We start from the raw sequence: 17,313 nt of genomic DNA on the forward strand, positions 1-17,313 counted from the left end.
AGCATCGACGTCGCGGATGCGAGACGGGTTTGGCGTTGGGATCGCGTGTTCTTAGGATAGCGCTCTTATTGAGCGCACGCAATTGAATGATTGAAAGATCCACCGGACGCGCATGCTCGGACGCACATTGGATGCTGACAGAAATGCCGGCGGCGATGCCTGTCTGACGTGGATGAGGTACGCGGCCGCAGCGGCTCTGTGCACTGACCACAGCGTGACTACTTTTCCAGTGGACCATCCGACTTTCGCGCCTGAACTCCCGGTACAAAAAGGACATGGCACAGCTTCCTTCATTCGTCTTTTTTATCCGTCCTCTCCATCCATCCATTCTCTAAAAAAATCGAGCCGTATCATAGCACATCCATCAATCCATCCACAGCCCCTCGCACCACATCCCCAAACCCCCTCCCCCTCCCCATCCCCATCCCTTCCAACCCTCTCCCCTCTACAAAAGAGATGCCCGCCCTCTCCACAGCGAACCACACCCTCTCCACGGCGAACCACACCCTCTCCACGGCGAACCACACCCTCTCCACAGCGAACCACACACACCCCCCAACCGCCCACCAGACCTCAGAGCACCCCCTCGACTCTCCAACCGCCCAGCCAACGAGGCGGTACTACGCGCGCGTCCCAACGGACACGCACGCCGACGCGGCTGAGTTCGTGTTCCGCCACACCGCGCCCGACCGCGTCAAGGCCGAGCCGACGGTTTTGGATCGCGTCAAGGCTGTGCTTGGGTTGCGGCGGCGGCGCTGAACTGCCGGACCGGACCGGACTGGACCGGACTGGACCGGACTGGACCGGACTGGACCGGACCGGACTGCACTGCACTGCACTGCACTGGACGGAGCCACGGGGAGGGAGGTTGGGGGTTCGAATTGAGTGGGAGATTCGAGGGTATCACAATGTGGCGATGGAGACTGGACTGGAGATGGAGTCTTCTGGATTCTGGATTGGGAGTATTATCGACATTGACATCAACATCAACATCGACATTGACATCGACATCAACATCGACATCAACATCAACATCGACATCGACATCAACATCGACATCGACATCGACATCCACCCTTCCTCTCGCCAAGAACAGAAACTACATCCCCCCGCAATACCAACACATCAAGGTCCCCCACTCCGTCCCCAACTACCGTCTAGAAAAGCCCTGCAGCAGCGAACAGCGCAATGACAGCCGCGCCAGCCGGTGTGGTCAGCGCGCTCGCAGCGCCCGTGGCGAATGCCGACGCCGACGCGGATGCGGCGCTGCCTGTTGCTGTGCTGGAGCCTGTGGCGGACGCGCTCGCGCTCGTGGGCGCGGCCGTGGTCGCCGTCTTTGCGACTGAGGCGACGCTGGCCATTGATGCTGAGGCTGCGGCGCGGAGACTGGACGACGTCAGTACGGGGACGGAGAAGGATACACGACAAGAGCTCGACGACGGGGCTGGGTGAACTCACGGCTCGGCAGCGGTGCAGTAGCTGATCTTTGTGTTCTCGACCGGGGCGCGGTCGGCGCTGTCCGGGCAGTTGTTGTAGCACGTGTACACGTCCGTGTACACGTCGCACAGGCAGATCCAGTCGTTGCCGTTCTTCTGGCACGCCTCGATGCGGGTCTGGTACCCGGCGACGCAGGCGTCGACAATGTTCTGCGCCGCGCAGTCGGCGGCAAGCGCGGTGCTAGCCAGGGCCGCGGCGCCGGCGAGGAACAGTGTGCTGCGCATGATTTCAGGTCGTCTAAGGGTGGTGGAATTAAAAAATGTTATATGTATATGTGTGTGGCTAAGTCACAATGAGTCCCAAAGCGAGTGATGGGATTGATTAAGAAGAGTACGGACGACGTGTGGAGACGAAGAGGAGTCGAATGCTCGCAAGGCGAAAAGGGAGGCTCGCGCGGTCATATACTCATCCCTTCTTCCCCCAGTGCTGGTGCCACGGGCAGGGTCCATTGTTGAGCCAAGCCCAGAGTAAACATTGAAAGCGTTGCACGCGCCTCTGCCGTCTCCAAGCGCCGCTGCACCATGGCCAATCTGGCACTCGCTTGCCCCCTTGTGGTGAAGCCTTGTGGAGCTGGCTGCTTAACGGGGCGTGGTGCACCCGAGATGCCCCCTAAATTTAGGCGGGGATGCATTGGGTTCAACGAGGTCCCCGTCGGAGAGCTTTCTGGACAGCCATCTGCCTCGAACGAGGTCGGTTGGGGGCTGGCATTGCAGACGGTGCGTGGCTGCGCAGCTGGGACGCGCATGGCATGCCATGTTGCCGCGGCCGGGTCGGGTCGTGAGGGTCTTCAGGGCTTGGAACATGTCACGATGTGCCGGCGGGAGGTTGTGAATCAAAAGGAGTGGATGTGATAGGCGGGGATTGTTTCCGGGTGTGATGGAGAGGCTCTGTGATTGGTGCATGGGGCGATGTGCGCAAGGGGCAAATTGAGAGTTTGAATTGCCCTGCGCAACGAATGCTGATTTACCGTTTGGGCATAGGCAATTGAAGCTGGTGCTGTTGCAGGTAGATGGTCGTGAGATTGCCGAGTGCTTTCCTTTGTTGTGATGATGCTCTGGTCGATAGCAAGAAGCGTGAGAAGCGACTCTTTGTCGGCTGAGAACGATACGATACCGATTGGACGCCCGTTGGAGACTGGCTGCGTGCTGACAGTGTTACTCGCTGTCACGGACACACTACTAGCGGAATTGTTGAGCAAGAGGTAGGTGTCTGTCTCCCGCTGAGTGCTGTCAACTTGCCGCCATGCTCGTCCCAGAATACCTCGTAGACAGAAACTTGCAAGAACTGCTTGGAGCTTCTGCATGGATCGACAACAACTGCCACTTCTGATCAGCTCCCGGCATGTCACTGTCCACCGTCAAGTGCACGGATGTTGTTGTCGTCGTTAGAAACAAGCACTTGTTGCTCAGCGTTCATGTCCCAATCGATTGAAGCTGTCTCGCTTGAGGCTCTCTGTGTCGCCTTGATCAATCCTTTTGTCACACAATGAATTCACCACGGGCTGCTGCAACCTCCCGTCTGACAGGCAGGTGCAGGGTAAACGTGGCTATGCGTTTTTGCGATACGAGCTAAAGCTGGTTTTCAGGTCGATCACTACCGCTCACATGCCGAATTCCCGGCTTGTCACGAGAAACGTCAGTTGGGTCACTTTCAGCGGCACTCGAGTGTGCCTCTTGCAAGCAGATGTGGCGAGACGGGCGCAGCGTCGACTTGCGGACTCGATATCCGTCTACACGCGCCCTGGTCTCGAGTCAGCCTCGCCTTCGCACACGTGAGGCTGTCCCGTGCCGTGCTACACATGACTTCTTGGGTGCCCACTCCGTTGGTCATTAGCGCTCATTGGACCAGCACCGAGCGACGTTCGACTGCCGCTATCGTTTGCATTTTCCCCAGAATGCGGGCCAGATTATTGGGCAGAATCGGTACTACCGAGACGCGCACTTGGCTGTCGTGTACACGAGCGCCTAGCCGCGTTGAGCGAGGACAAGACAAAGGGTCAAAGCGCAGACTCTGGGGAAGCTGGACTGAGCGGCTCTTTGCTCGGGGCTTCGCTTGGTGATGGTGGTGTTGAGCTGCAGAAGGCTCTGATTGCATCACGACAGCAAAGGGCATCTGCAACGCGCTCAGCCCAAGACATCAAAGAACAATATCGAGTCTCAGGGCATGGCGCGATGACTCGGACACTGGCGCGGCCCAATTCATACCGAGTTATTGACTGAGATTTCGCCTCCGTGACCGGCCGTTCTTCAGCCGAGTCCTCATCCCGCTCTGCCAATACATGACGGAATGGCGCCACCTCCACATCGTTCACTGCCAACCTGCTGCCAATGACCACATTTGGTTTGCACGCCAGCCCAAATCTGGTCCATATCGCTACTGACTGCTCCGCCGCAACATGTCTTTCTCTCCACCTTTTACTCGCCAGCCTGCAGCTGAACACTGCGGTATTTGTGGGGTCATCAGGCCCTTTACCACAGCGTCCCTTCCCTCTTCGCGCAACCCCATAATCTTGCACTCACACTGTCGTCCGCCGTCACTGCTCAGCCACGCGCACGTCAAACGCCCCGTCGCGCCCGCCCGCTAATCACATCAACACTGGTGACTGAACATGCTGTGGCCTGAATTTGCGATTCCACGACGTCCGCGGCCACGATAGCAGAATACACGTTGAAGAGCTTTGTACTTGGCAGAAACAGTCTAACCAGTGGATGGGCACAACACCACCCGCGCACAGATGGATACCCCTGTCTCCCGCGATGACTATCCGTCACGGGGACCGGCAGTGAGGGCTACCTCAGCTGCGACGCTGGTCCTTTGCTCCGTCTTTGTCGTCCTGCGGCTGATGTCAAGATTCTTCGTTGTGAAGAAGTCGGGGTGGGACGATTACACCATGATCATGGCATGGGTGTTGGCATTCGGCGCATCGTTCTCCATCATCTTCGGCACCACCAAAGGACTCGGACAACACCAGGACCACATTCCAGACAACTTTCTGGAGTCGATGCAGCAGTCTTCATACGCCTTCTCGGTTCTCTACAACCCAGCACTGATGGCAACCAAGACTTCGATCTTGCTCTTCTACCTCAGCCTCTCGGAGACGCAGAAGATCTTTCGATGGGCGACTATCTCGACGCTCGTCGTTGTCAACGCCGGCGGATTGGCCCTGACTATCCTCAACATCGTCCAGTGCCGACCGGTCAGTGCAGCATGGGCCTCACCTGTACCTGCGAGCGCGCACTGCACCAACATTGTCACCATCTATCTCTCGTCTGCGCCCCTGAACATCATCACCGACCTCGCCATATTGTTTCTCCCTATGCCGATTCTCACTAGCATGCGACTGCCAAAGAAGCAGAAGATCATCCTGGTCATCACCTTTGGATTTGGTATCTTCGTGGCCGTTGTCGATGTCGTCCGTATTGCCTACCTACAAGACGCGCAACGAGCCACCCTTGTGGCGGCGCAAGCGGATCGCGCTGAAAGCGGTACAAACCAGAGGAACACGAGCGACTTCTCGTGGTACGCCTCGCTCTCGTTCATGTGGAGCACCGTCGAGATCAATTTGGGCATCATGTGTGGCTGCGTGCCTGCGATGAAGCCTCTGGTCCGACGCTTCCTCCCCAGCTGGGTCATCGACCATACGACATCGCGCGGCAACTCTGGAACTGCCGCGAGCGATGAAGCGCAATTTCATCCAGATATCGTCGAAGTATCATGTCGTCGGTCTGATCAGGAAACACCACCAGACTCGCCCCTGACCAAGCCTCCACCGTCCCTATCCGCACTACGAGGCAACGATGAAACCTTGGACATGATGGATTTCCTCACATCCCCCGGCATGGACGAACTCCCGCGAATGAATCGCACTTCCACCGCGGTCACCATAGCACCAACCGCGCGCAGCACACGACGTCGGTCGATGACATTCTTCGATTTCGTCGACACCGGCCAGAAGAAGAACATTACATTGAGGAGCAATCGCGAATCTGTCTATCCAGTGTTAATGGTCACCATCCTCTTCTTCATATGGGGCTTCGCTTACGGTTTCCTGGATGTACTCAATTCGCGTTTCCAGGAGATTGCCAACATGAGCGACTGGCAGACCGTCGGTCAGCACAGTGCTTATTATATCGGCTATTTCGTAGGGCCCCTGACCTTTGGCCGCATCGTCTTCCAAGTCTGGGGTTTCAAGGTCTGCTACATAGTCGGACTCGTCGTGTACGCCTGTGGAGCCCTGGTGTTCTGGCCTTCTGCTGTCCTCACTAACTTTCCGGCCTTCTTAGTATCGAATTTCATCGTTGGAGCTGGCTTGTCGACCTTGGAGCTTGCCGCAAACCCTTTCATTGCTCTCTGCGGGCCGCCTGAGTTTGCCGAAGTGCGATTGAACCTGTCACAGGGTATACAAGCAGTCGGCACCATCGTCTCACCCCTACTTGCCAAGAAGGTTCTCTTCACTGCCAATGCTTCCAGCTTGATTGATGTCCAATGGACATATCTCGGCATCTCATTCTTCAGCATTGCACTCGCCGTGCTGTACTTCTATGTGCCGCTACCAGAAGCTACCAATGAGGAGCTCGAGGCGGCCAGTAGACGCTTGCCCGTTCCTAGGGACACGACTATCAAGATTGGTCCATGGCCTGTCAGGGTCATCTGGATTAGTCTTGGATTTGCAGTCTTCTCTCAATTGTGCTATGTAGGTGGACAAGAGTCGACATCGACTTCTTACTCTGAGTACCTTGCACTGGTGAGGCCGTCAGTAAACGCCGTCAATCATCAAGCGGTCGGCCATACCGCATTCGCCGTCTCCCGCTTTTTGGCCGCCTTCATCGACATTTGGGTCAAGCCACGGTTCAGTCTGCTGGTTTTCTACCTGGGCGCTATCGCTTTCTGTGCCGCAGCAATGAACACCACAGGGTCCACCGGCGCTGCTATGCTGGTCATGATTATGTTCTTCGAAGGCCCCCTATTCCCACAGATATTCGCCCAGGGCATCCGGGGCATGGGAAAGCACACCAAAGACGCTTCGGTACTCATCACAGCCGCAATCGGTGGCGGCGCCCTCATCCCACCGATGGCGTTCGCCGCGCTCAAAATTCATGATGCACGCTATGCTTTCTGCGTCATTGTGGCTACCTACTCCGTTGGCGCGCTCTACCCGATCTGGCTCAATTCCCTGCCCGTCACAAGACAACTATCCGATCCGCGCCGAGACGAGCAGACACGGCGTGAGTCCGAAGCGGAGGAGAAGCGACGCGAGTGCATGGGCGATGCCAAGCCACGAAGATGGAGCAAAGTAAAGAATCGACTGAGCTTCGGCAACCGCGAGAAGGACCACATGCCTTCGATCGAGCACAGGGAGCGGTGCAGCTGGCCCGAGGGCCTCGCGCCAATCCCCGGCAGCCTCGACATCGCACCAGAGCGAAGAGAATCGCAAGCATTGTCGATAGAGAGCTCAGACAGTAGCAGCAGCAACTCGAGCAGCAACGCACCAACTCCGCGCGGTGTGCGCGCATGATTTACGATTACGATTGCTTTGCGTTAGGGGTTATGGCGTTACGGGAGATACCACGGGCTGCTCTTCATGCACAGGCTGTGCATTGTATACTACTAGTTTTCGCTTGAGCGACTCTGCATTGTATCTCACTGTGACCGGAATCAGTAACAGATATATTTAACTCATCAATAACAGATATACTTAACTCATCAATAACAGATATATTTAACTCATAACTCCGGCCGTTACTGGTTCCCACCAGTCTTGGTGTCTGCTTCGGTGTTATCATCGTCCACTAGGATAGGTTGGACGCACATTCCTATATGAGGTTGTGAGCGTCTACATCTATATGCAGTAGGCGATGCGAGCACGTAACTACCCGTAGAGTGGGATAACCGGGCTGAGCTACTGCACGGCTTCAGCCGATAGTTAGGCTGGAAACCCTTGTTCATCAAAGTTTGGCTACCAAAACCTTGCAGTAGCACAGTCTGGTTATTTCAGACTCTACAGTAGCAACGAGCCTTGCTTTCACGTGAATTTCACCCTCGCAGCCAATGACGGCGGTTTGCGGTGACTGACTAGAGTTTCGGCTGTCAGTAACCAGCTTGCGAGGCTCTCGGTGGATCGACACTTGAAGACAATCATGCCGTTCGGCATCAACTGACTTGCAGTTCGACCTAGGCAATTCTTCGTCCAGTCGATCAAGTCTCTGCCTGTGCAACGCAAGGCTGTCGCAGAACGGCTGCTCGTGCTTCGGCAAGGGCGAGTTAGCCTCGGCATCCCCGCGATTCTGAATCCTGGGGGCGCGACTCGGCTTTAACACGACGACGGAGAGCTTTATAGTGCTGATCGCGCTGTGTTCTTGCTCCATTAATTCAGCGCTTTTGTTGTATTACTTGCCATCCTTGAGTGTCTGCATTCAGCATCTTGTTCCCTGACACGCCTACTCACTTCACCCGCACCTCACATCATCCGCCAACATGGTCGGCCAGAAGCAACCCGTGTACGTCCTCGGCGTGGGCATGACCAAGGCAAGACAACACACTACCGGCCCTGAGCATCGACTGACTCGACCAATAGTTCATCAAGCCTCGCGGTAAAGTCGACTACCCGGAGCTGGGCTTCGAAGCCGGCGTCAAGGCCATGCTCGACGCCCACATCAACTACGACGATGTCGACCAGGGCGTGGCCTGCTACTGCTACGGCGATAGCACGTGTGGGCAGCGCGTCTTCTACCAGTTCGGCATGACCGGCATTCCCGTGTACAACGTCAACAACAACTGCTCCACGGGCAGCACGGGGTTGTACATGGGGCGCAACATGATTGCGCACGGGGCCGCCGACTGCGTGCTCGTCGTCGGCTTCGAGAAGATGTTCCCCGGTTCCCTGCAGACGTTCTTCCAGGACCGGACGAATCCCACCGCGACCACGAACCTGATTATGAAGGAGACCAGGGGCATCACTAATGCGCCAGGTGCTGCGCAGTTGTTCGGTAACGCGGGACGCGAGCACATGGAGAAGTACGTCTTTGCACTCCTACCCTTCCCTTCTTGTGACCACACTCATACTAATGATACTGCCCAGATACGGCTCCGAGCTCAAGGACTTTGCGGAAATCGCCCGCATCAACCACGCCCACAGCAAGAAAAACCCCTACTCGCAGTTCCAAGACGAATACACGCTCGACCAGGTCATGAAGAGCACCATGATCCACGAGCCCCTCACAAAACTGCAGTGCTGCCCCACCTCGGACGGCGCCGCCGCAACTGTGCTCGTCTCGCAGGCCTTCCTCGACGCGCGCCCAGAGCTCAAGCCCCAAGCCATTCTCATCGCGGGCCAGCGCCTCGCAACCGACACCCCCGCGCTCTTCAACCGCAGCGCAATCGACCTCATCGGCTACGGCATGAGCGAGCTCGCTGCGCGCGAAGCGCTCGCCGAGGCAAACGTGTCCCCCGCCGAAGTCAAGGTGTGCGAGCTGCACGACTGCTTCAGCGCGAACGAGATGGTGACGATCGAGGCGCTGGGGCTGGCGCCCAAGGGCAAGGCGCACGAGCTCATCCGCGCCGGCGGCATCACGTACGGCGGGCAAGTCGTCATCAACCCGTCTGGCGGGCTGATTTCAAAGGGCCACCCGCTCGGCGCCACGGGGCTCGCGCAGTGCGCCGAGCTGGTGTGGCATCTGCGCGGGTGGGCGAACAACCGGTCTGTTCCTGACACCAAGGTGGCGCTGCAGCACAACCTTGGTCTTGGCGGCGCGGTCGTGTGCACCGTGTACAAGCGCGCTGATGGGTCTGCGGCGACGGATCTGAGCGATGCTGAGGTCGGCAAGGTTACAGGGCTGGGATACAACCCCGCGACGCAGGCAAAGGGGTGGACCAAGGCGCAGGTTGATAGCGTGAGGAGTAAGAAGGCGAGGAGCGAGTGGGCGTTGCAGGATGTAGAGCAGAAGGTTGAGGCGAGGTTTTAGTTATCTGCCGGTGGGTGTCAGGCGGTGATGTAGTGTACAATGTTTCTTACTTACCGAGTGTCTCTGATATGTAATAGGCTTGTCACATGATTCGGTTTGTCGTATGATCCGGTGACTTGAGTGCAATCACGGAAGCCAAACAGCAGCATGGAGGTCTCCAATCAGTGAGCTGAAGTGTACTTTCCTTGTATGTCTTGATGAGTCTAAGATCTAGCACCAAGTCCACTTCGTTCCGTATAGCTATCATGCGATGCAGCCATGTCGAGTTAAACACTGCTCCCAAACTCCTCGCTACCCGTGTGAAAGCTCAAGTCGACTCCATTCGTCATACGTCACACCGTGCCCCGGCAGGCCGCCCGGCCACACCCCCCTACTTCCTGGGCTTGGGAATCTTCTCGTAGGCATTTGGGCTCGGTGCTCTCTTCGGCTTCCTCTTCGGCTCGCCGCTGCCCTCGCCTGCGCCATGGTCGTGCGCGCAGTCATCGTGGTCGTGCGCGTGCTCAGGCTTTCTCCCGCGCTTGTTGCTCTTGCTCGGGCGGGCAGTGCTGTTGTCCGGCTCGCTGTCTGAGTCGTCCGAGCTGGAGCTGTCCGAGGAGGACTCGTCGCTGGACTCGCCGGCTTCGCGGGGCGCGTGGTATATGCAGCATACTGGTCCATGTCAGCCTTGTCGCCTCCGAATTGTCTGCATGGCGACGCGCTTCCACGCGCAGTTGAGTTGGACGCACCTTTGCTGCTTTTCTTTCCCATTCCCTCGTTGTCCACTACATCCTCCGCCCACTGGATGTGTCGTCGCTCCTCGGGCGCGGCGCGCAGGCGCAGGACACCTGACGGCGCTGAGAGACGTAGAACAGGGTTTGGCCGCGTTTGCTGGATTGTGTGGCTGCCTGTGTCGCGCGACGGCGTTGCGGTGCGTGAGGGTACGTTTGACATGGTGAGTTGTCCGTCTGGGAGAAAGGGGAGCGAAGAGCGGGTGTGATTGAGGAAGGGTTGAGGGCGACTTGGGATTGGACCCTGGTTGAGATGCGGGACGGGAGGGTTGCGAAGTCGGGAAAGTTTTGTGAGCTCGATGGAGACGGCGTCGAGTATTTGGGAATCCTGGTGTGGTCGTGAAAGGCGACTTGCCCGCGTGAGGCGATTGGGTGAGGCCGTGAGGTGGAGTGTCGTGTGCTGCACGTCTTTGTGGACGATGGTGATTTGTCTGTAGACCGCTGTGGACGCGGCTAACGGTGCGTCATTCCGTGGCCGCTTCCGCGTTCTGTGGCTTGCACTCCACGTTTCGATCACGACGGTTTTGAAACAAGAGATAACTCGTCTTGTGTCTCATTTCAAGTCACACGGATAGTCCAGAACTGACATACTCGGTCTTGTACTCGCCGCCAGCTCAGCTGCTCCTTGATCTGGGAGGTGTCCTCGACCGCTCATTAATCGTCGCACGAGCTGGTTGCGGTGTTTGGTACATGGCATTATCATTGTTCCCCTGACAGGCAAACATGCTCGTGCTCAGCACACGAGGATCCGTATCGATTCTAAACACGTCCGATCATCAAAGTACAACATTGCCTGTCCAGGCTGGCGTAGACGGAGTATGATACAGCACAAATGCAGGGTGAATTTGAGTAGACGTGAGCCAAGTTCCCATTTGTTCGAGAGTGATTGGAATCTCGGCGACAATCAGCTCCAGCATTGCTGAATCATGTCATCAGTCTCGGTGCCACGATGTGTACCACATCCCTGGACCTCGAGCATGGCCGGCTGCACAGGTACGATGCGCCGTACGCGTACATCGCGTTCTACTGACACACTATCGACATGGTATGTAGAAACATGGAAGGCTGGTTGTGCCCGCCAGACATTCCCAGTCAGCACGTGTAGTCAGCGAGACTATTAGACATGCATCAAGCAAATGTCCACGGAACAAACATCTAGCATCGATGCCATCACTTTCGCCATTGTTGGGACCGCAGGCTCTTCAGAGAATCTTGGAGAAATGGCGGTAATTTGCGGGTTTGATGAAGGGGGGTCCTTGTCGATCGGCGGCCGTCAACGAGATTTGCTCTTCCTTGGGGTCTTGCTGAGCGCAATATCATGTGCAAGGCTACCCTGTCGTATCCCAACACCAGCAGACGACGAATCGATAAAGAACGACGTGTCCCAACGACTGCAGGCATGGAGAGCTCGTATTGTCCCTGCTTGCCCTCGGTACCTAATTGCATGAGGTTCCTTTGTGCGAGCATCTCGCTGGCAGGGCACAAGAAAGGAGAAGCCTCACATCACCGTCTGCACAAGCTGCTGACTTGCGACATGTCGTGAGTCCTAAACCCGATTGGGCAAGGCTACTCTGTGAGGAGCTGGTCAGCAAGATACCTATGCTTGGCCCCAACGTCTCGCCGTGCAGACTGCAGCCACCGAAGCGGGCTCGGGGATGCTGCATTCAGATGACCGGACCGCGATGGAAGGTGCACAACTGGGCATGGGGGCCATGAGGCTGTGGCCCGGTGGGTGCGGGAAATGAAGCCACGCAGGCCGGGAGTTCTGGACTGAGGGCAGCCCACTTTGCGGGAATAGGGGAAGAATGCACTTGGCCTGACAGGGTGGGCTAAGGGGACAGTGTCGCCGGGCAACTTGAAGAATTTGTGCTGCGTCGAGGGAACGGTAGCAGCAGCTGAGCTGAACTGTTATCGTTGCTTGCTACAGCAGCTGCCACGAGCCTCAGGGGCAAGGCGCTTCGAGATGCAGTCGTGTGGTTTGACTGTTTGCCTGCAGGACCGTAAAACCCTGTCGTTAATCTATGTTGGCGGCCAATCACGCCGCGCAGGCTTCCTCGCTAAGCCGGTTCCTGCATCAAGCGCACGGGGTCTGCGCTGTTTCTAAACAACGGCCACGGCGCAGCAGGCACTCGGTCATTATTCAGGAGGGTCGGCTTGCAGACGGCTGACGCGATGTGCAGTGGATGCCATGTCTCGGGAGGGATACGAAGCTGGAGCCGAGTGATGTGGTGGTGGACACTGCTGGACAAAGAGCAGAACAAAGGGATTGTGGCGGCTGTTGGTCGATGGTCATACAGTAAATAGCCCAAGAATGCAGTCGAACAGATCAAACACGGTGGCTGACGCTGCGATTCACGACTCCCGCCAGGCTTGACCCGTGCAACGACCCACATGTGCCAATAGGAGGCGCCTGTCATCTAGACGTATCGGACTTCGCGCGAAGTGCGGCGCCTCATCTACTGCTGCCGCCCGGCCTTCCTTCCTCCCTCACCTCACTTCGTGGGCGCCGCTCGTTCGTAATCCTCCACCAGAGTTTGGAAGCTCGCAGTCCGTATCTTACCCCAGTCACTCTTTTTTTGGGCCCGGAGACAGCAGCGTTTGTTTTGACCGACACCGATTGCTTATTGCACATACTACACCGCACGTCTGCACATACACACGTGCATACATACATACATACACTCACTTGGCCATATACGACCGCATCACGATCTCACGCTGCTAATACACCACCCTACACGGCTCCGCGCACCCTCGCACCCCCGGCAAACACGTCGACCACCTGTAGCACCCTGTGGCTCGCGTCTGCCTCGCATATATTGCGACCAGACCCTGGATTGGCGGAGGAGGAGAAACATCTTGAAACAATGCAACACCGCCAGATGCACCACTTTGCGGGGAGGGCAGCCCACGTCGGTTCCACCAGTCGTACAATGATCGAGGAGGCCACCAAAGTCCTCGTCGCCAGAGGCACCTCAACATGCACCAGCGACAGCGAGCCCGGCTGCACAAAGCCCACACAGGTCCCCACCCTGGCCATCGCCCTGGCCATCATGTAGGTTGTATGCAACGTCTGCATTGTTCTTGCTGATCGTGTGTAGTGTCCCGGTTGCTGGCATCTCGATTGTGCTGTTCTTCCTGCACCGCAGGAATCAGCGGAAGCTGGCTGAAGAGGACAAGGACAAATACCGCTCCATGGACTTCGGCCTCGAAGACAAGGGCGGCCGGGTCGGCGGGAAGAAGAGACCTGAGATGACTGTCTCCGACATTGAGAAGGAAGTAAACGGCACCCACGCCCGCGCCCTCTCCCTGGAACACGGAAGCCCATACATTCTGCCTGTTGGCCTGCACGGCTCTCGCGAGTCATTCCATTCGCTCTCGCGCTCAAACCACGACCCGCACGACCCATACCGCCCGGTCACCTTCCTGACCGATGCTGCCAGCGTCCGCAGCTCAAGTCGCGCATACGGAAAAGACAACGGCTCCCTGTACACATCGTCAAGCGCTGGAACAAGAGGAAAGAACGCCGACGGCCTTACCTCTGGCCTTCTGCAAAATGCCCAGCGCATGTCCACGTCCAATCCTCTCCGCGGCGAATCACTTTCTCCTGACGGCACACGGTCGCCCGTCCAGTTCCCTGACCCAACAGGCACACCGCTCAGCCCATTGAACCCCCGTGCAAATGATAACTTCCCTGCACCCCCACCGCGTGCCGCATCCCCTGAAGCCAAGAGCACCGGTCGACCGGCGATCACGCAACAATATGCTGCCTTCAAGCCTGCGACCGATGTCCCCAAGATCATGATTCCAGACGCCGACGTCAAGAGTAAGTCAGTCAACAAGTCACCAGTCGAGCAAGCCGCCAGCTTCCCTCCTCGCATTCAGTCCCAGCAGGCTGTCGTCTCGCACGGTCCTTCTCAGAGCATTGTCAGCACGTCGAGCTACGGCGATGCCTTCCAGGTCACACCTCCCTCGCCCCGCCAGACTCCGCCGACCATCCATGAAGCCCCTACACCTGTTGCACCCGCGCCTCTGCGTCCTCAGCCTTCGGCCGGGGCTAGACTGAGCATCTACGAGAACGGCCAGAACAACCGTTTGTCCATGAGCTTGCGCCCCATGCCCCCCATGCACGATGACCCTGAAGAGAACCCCGAGGACCGTGCCAACCGCATTCGATCCTTCTATAAGGAATACTTTGACGACTCCAAGCCTGAGCCCGCCGGTGGACACCAGTACACCGACTACTACGAGGACTACACCTCCGAGTATCTTGATGGCGCCGTCTACGATTCGCAAGCAAAGGGTTTCGTTGCAGCACAGCCCAACGCACCCTTTGCTGAGCCCATTGTCCGCCGAGCTATGACACCTCCCCCACGTGCGCCTCCTAGGTTCCGCAGTGGCACTGTCGGCGGCAGCAGCCCCCACATGTCTAACGGTTCCATGGCATCATCTCAGTACCCTCCACGCAACATGACTTCCATGAGCGGCCGTCTGCCAGCGCATGCACCCAGGAAGCCTCTGCCGCCGCCAACCATACTCACATCGCTGCCCACACCTGGAAAGCTGACAGAGAACTCGATGGTCTTTGACGCCGCCGACTTCGCGCCCCCAGTCACATACCGTGACCGACAGAACGGCTTGCGCCCTGACAGCCCGCTCGGCACACCCAGGCCATTCAGTCCTGCTGTCCGCCCGCACACACCTCTTGCCACCTCTTATGACGACCTCGCTGTAATGCCAAGTCCCCATCTGCTCCGCAAGTCTGGCACTTTCACAGCGCTCGACTTTGCACCGCCACCAAAGTTCCGCAACGAAGGTGCGCCTTCCCGCCCCGGCTCGCCAGCGGGCTCGATCCGCTCCAACCGCTCCGGCATGTCCAATAACGCACAGTACGCTATCCGCAGCGGCGCCAACCGCGTCAGCCGGATACCGAAGGAGGTCGTCACCACTAGAGACGACATCATGGACCAGCTGCGACCGCAGATGAGTTTGGTGACGAAGGCATAGTCTCACTGCGATCCATGCATACGCCTTTGACGACAATTTCAGCACATTCCAGCTCACTGGCTGAGCTGCCCTTGATCACTTCAAAAGCTCATCGACATCGCCTACGACGACTATGGCATAGATAGCGTTCTCTTCTGGCTTTCTACCTTCTGGACCCACGGTCCGTCGCCTCTTCTCCTTGGATCCTCAACTTCTGAGATTCAGTGCGCCCAAGTAGTGTACATAGGGCCTTTTTTAAAGCGATTAGCGGCAAGGGCGGCGTTTACAATGTCTAATTTCTATTTCTAAGCAGATAACATACATTTCGGAGGGAGTGGATATAGGAGGAGACGTGGACATGGAGATGGAGGAGATCTTGTATGTGACATATAGAGAAATCGAGATGGATATACTGTTGAAACCCCAGCGAACCTTTTGCTCTCTGCTTCAAGTCATTGCTCGTATCAAATGCACATCTCCTTCCGGGTTCCTGCTGTATATGCCTCATCCCAGTCGTCCCATGCGGTTGAGCAGTGTTGCTGACCCTGTTTGTCTCTCCCCGAGCCGGCTCCCTTGAGCAGGCTCGCGATGACAGGCCGTATCGCAGCGTGTCCTACCATGCACGGTTGGATGGCTATTCTTTTGCCTTCTCGGGGAAGGGCGCTTTCGCTACCAAGATGTGGAGCGGATATTTTTGGTTCGCTGCGGTTATCGTGGATGTACTACTCGAGAGGAGAGATGGAAGGTTTGGGGAGCTGTCTCTGCGGTAGTCTGCCATGTCTCCGGGGACCTTAGTAAGGACAATGTAGTAGTGGGGAGAGAAGACACGAGGGGCTTAGAGGAATATGATCTCAATTGATAGGGTTGTACGCATATGAACAGGGGAAACGACCGATCAGTGATCCTGATTCAACTATCCCTACCTCAGTCCGATCCAGCGGCGACCGACTTCTTCGATGCACGCAATTGACTCTCTCTCTGTGAAGTGATCGATGCCTTCGCCTAGTCTGAATTCGGGGATACTGCTCGCGAGGTCCTGCAGTGGCTCTCATCGTGACCTTTACTTCAAGGCAAGGCTTCTATAACTTGTAAGCGCCACTTTTTTTCTGCGACTCGCTCCTCCCAGCACTTCTCAACTCAACCTCACTGCAACTCCAGCGCAATGGCGATCACCGAAACTTCTGAGAGGTAGCGTATCGGGTACGTGCACCGATGAGTCTGTCGTGGGCCTGCTAACGATGCGCCAGGAATGTCGTTCGAGTTGGCTTCGTCACCGTCGAAGTCGGGCCCGAGCGAGTGAAGCACTTCCTTCACAAAGCTTTACTCGAGGAACACTCAGAGTACAGCTCTCAACGGCTCGTGGAACGAAGCCGATGACAAAGTGGTGTGTCTCGACGACGTCGACTGTGGTACATGTAAGTATACATCGGAACTCATTCCCAAGGATGCAACCAATTGATATCTCATAGTCGAAGTCTTCGTGGATTAGCTATACACGCGCAAGCTTCCGCAACTCGATGAAGAGTGGAATTAGGAAGAGTGGGACGAAAAAGGTAATCATCTCAAACACGCTCAATGGGAAACCGCTGCGCAACTTGCGATGCTGAAGGCATACGCGTTCGCCGACCGTATGCTCTCACCGGATCTACGTAGGGCCTTGGGGTACCAGATCATTGACTTTTCCATTCTTCCCACAAGCAGACCCCGCTATGGAGCCATAATCTACGCGTTCGCTCACCTTCCCGAGAGCGCCCCGGTTCTAGAGCCATGATCGATGCTCATTGCCGGCACTTCAGACTGACCAGCAGGAGGCATAGCAAGGAGAACGGCGAGTGGCAGCTTCGTTCTCAGCTTCCTAACACCTTAATAATCGGCGTCATGGATAAGTTTGCGAGACTCAACGCACAAAAGCTGGCGAAGGTGGTGTTTCGCCGTGAAATTGTCCTCGGAGACTTTGTCGCCAAGCTGGACAGATGCGACTACCATGATCACGCAGGAAAGGAAGAGAAAAAGGAATGCCGTCAGAGTGCATCTACTAACGATGGCTTATAACAACTTGGAGAGCATCGTCAGCGGCTCTGACTAGGAAGACATGCGACTAC

General features: G+C 56.8%; 6 protein-coding genes across 6 annotated transcripts; 4 read left to right on the plus strand and 2 right to left on the minus strand.

Annotated features, from left to right (window-relative positions):
* Nucleotides 1–456: 456 nt before the first annotated feature.
* M421DRAFT_7266 (uncharacterized protein) lies at nt 457–759 on the plus strand (the record flags this gene model as incomplete). Its single annotated transcript, XM_033596898.1, has 1 exon — nt 457–759. The coding sequence occupies one exon, from the start codon at nt 457–459 to the stop codon at nt 757–759; it is 303 nt and encodes a 100-aa protein (XP_033446288.1).
* Nucleotides 760–1,157: 398 nt separating this feature from the next.
* On the minus strand, nt 1,158–1,721 carry M421DRAFT_7267 (uncharacterized protein; the record flags this gene model as incomplete). The annotated part of the gene is made up of 2 exons (XM_033596901.1): nt 1,158–1,386; nt 1,459–1,721. 2 exons carry the CDS (start codon nt 1,719–1,721, stop codon nt 1,158–1,160), a joined length of 492 nt encoding a protein of 163 aa, XP_033446289.1.
* Nucleotides 1,722–3,829: 2,108 nt separating this feature from the next.
* On the plus strand, nt 3,830–7,202 carry M421DRAFT_423043 (MFS general substrate transporter). The gene has a single exon (XM_033593341.1). It carries the CDS (start codon nt 4,232–4,234, stop codon nt 7,010–7,012), a length of 2,781 nt encoding a protein of 926 aa, XP_033446290.1. The 5' UTR covers nt 3,830–4,231; the 3' UTR covers nt 7,013–7,202.
* A 476-nt stretch (nt 7,203–7,678) lies between these two features.
* Nucleotides 7,679–9,547, plus strand: M421DRAFT_423044 (thiolase-like protein). The gene is made up of 3 exons (XM_033593342.1): nt 7,679–8,022; nt 8,072–8,511; nt 8,576–9,547. Exons 1-3 carry the CDS (start codon nt 7,972–7,974, stop codon nt 9,456–9,458), a joined length of 1,374 nt encoding a protein of 457 aa, XP_033446291.1. The 5' UTR covers nt 7,679–7,971; the 3' UTR covers nt 9,459–9,547.
* Nucleotides 9,548–9,828: 281 nt separating this feature from the next.
* Nucleotides 9,829–10,388, minus strand: M421DRAFT_7270 (uncharacterized protein; the record flags this gene model as incomplete). Its single annotated transcript, XM_033596907.1, has 2 exons — nt 9,829–10,106; nt 10,184–10,388. The coding sequence occupies 2 exons, from the start codon at nt 10,386–10,388 to the stop codon at nt 9,829–9,831; spliced, it is 483 nt and encodes a 160-aa protein (XP_033446292.1).
* Nucleotides 10,389–12,633: 2,245 nt separating this feature from the next.
* On the plus strand, nt 12,634–15,673 carry M421DRAFT_423047 (uncharacterized protein). The gene is made up of 2 exons (XM_033593343.1): nt 12,634–13,280; nt 13,327–15,673. The coding sequence occupies exons 1-2, from the start codon at nt 13,093–13,095 to the stop codon at nt 15,230–15,232; spliced, it is 2,094 nt and encodes a 697-aa protein (XP_033446293.1). The 5' UTR covers nt 12,634–13,092; the 3' UTR covers nt 15,233–15,673.
* The last annotated feature ends 1,640 nt before the right edge of the window (nt 15,674–17,313 follow it).

The sequence above is a fragment of the Didymella exigua genome, assembly GCF_010094145.1.
Source record: "Didymella exigua CBS 183.55 unplaced genomic scaffold M421scaffold_24, whole genome shotgun sequence".
In the NCBI taxonomy this organism is placed as follows: Eukaryota; Fungi; Ascomycota; class Dothideomycetes; order Pleosporales; family Didymellaceae; genus Didymella; species Didymella exigua.

What these genes read in the sequence shown, in the direction of transcription:
- M421DRAFT_423043 (XM_033593341.1), top strand. Translation starts at nt 4,232, where the DNA reads ATGGATACCCCTGTCTCCCGCGATGACTATCCGTCACGGGGACCGGCA.
- M421DRAFT_423044 (XM_033593342.1), top strand. Translation starts at nt 7,972, where the DNA reads ATGGTCGGCCAGAAGCAACCCGTGTACGTCCTCGGCGTGGGCATGACC. An exon ending in TCGGCGTGGGCATGACCAAG is followed by an intron (nt 8,023 to 8,071) that starts GCAAGACAACAC and finishes CTCGACCAATAG; the next exon opens with TTCATCAAGCCTCGCGGTAA. An exon ending in GGACGCGAGCACATGGAGAA is followed by an intron (nt 8,512 to 8,575) that starts GTACGTCTTTGC and finishes GATACTGCCCAG; the next exon opens with ATACGGCTCCGAGCTCAAGG.
- M421DRAFT_423047 (XM_033593343.1), top strand. Translation starts at nt 13,093, where the DNA reads ATGCAACACCGCCAGATGCACCACTTTGCGGGGAGGGCAGCCCACGTC. An exon ending in GCCATCGCCCTGGCCATCAT is followed by an intron (nt 13,281 to 13,326) that starts GTAGGTTGTATG and finishes GATCGTGTGTAG; the next exon opens with TGTCCCGGTTGCTGGCATCT.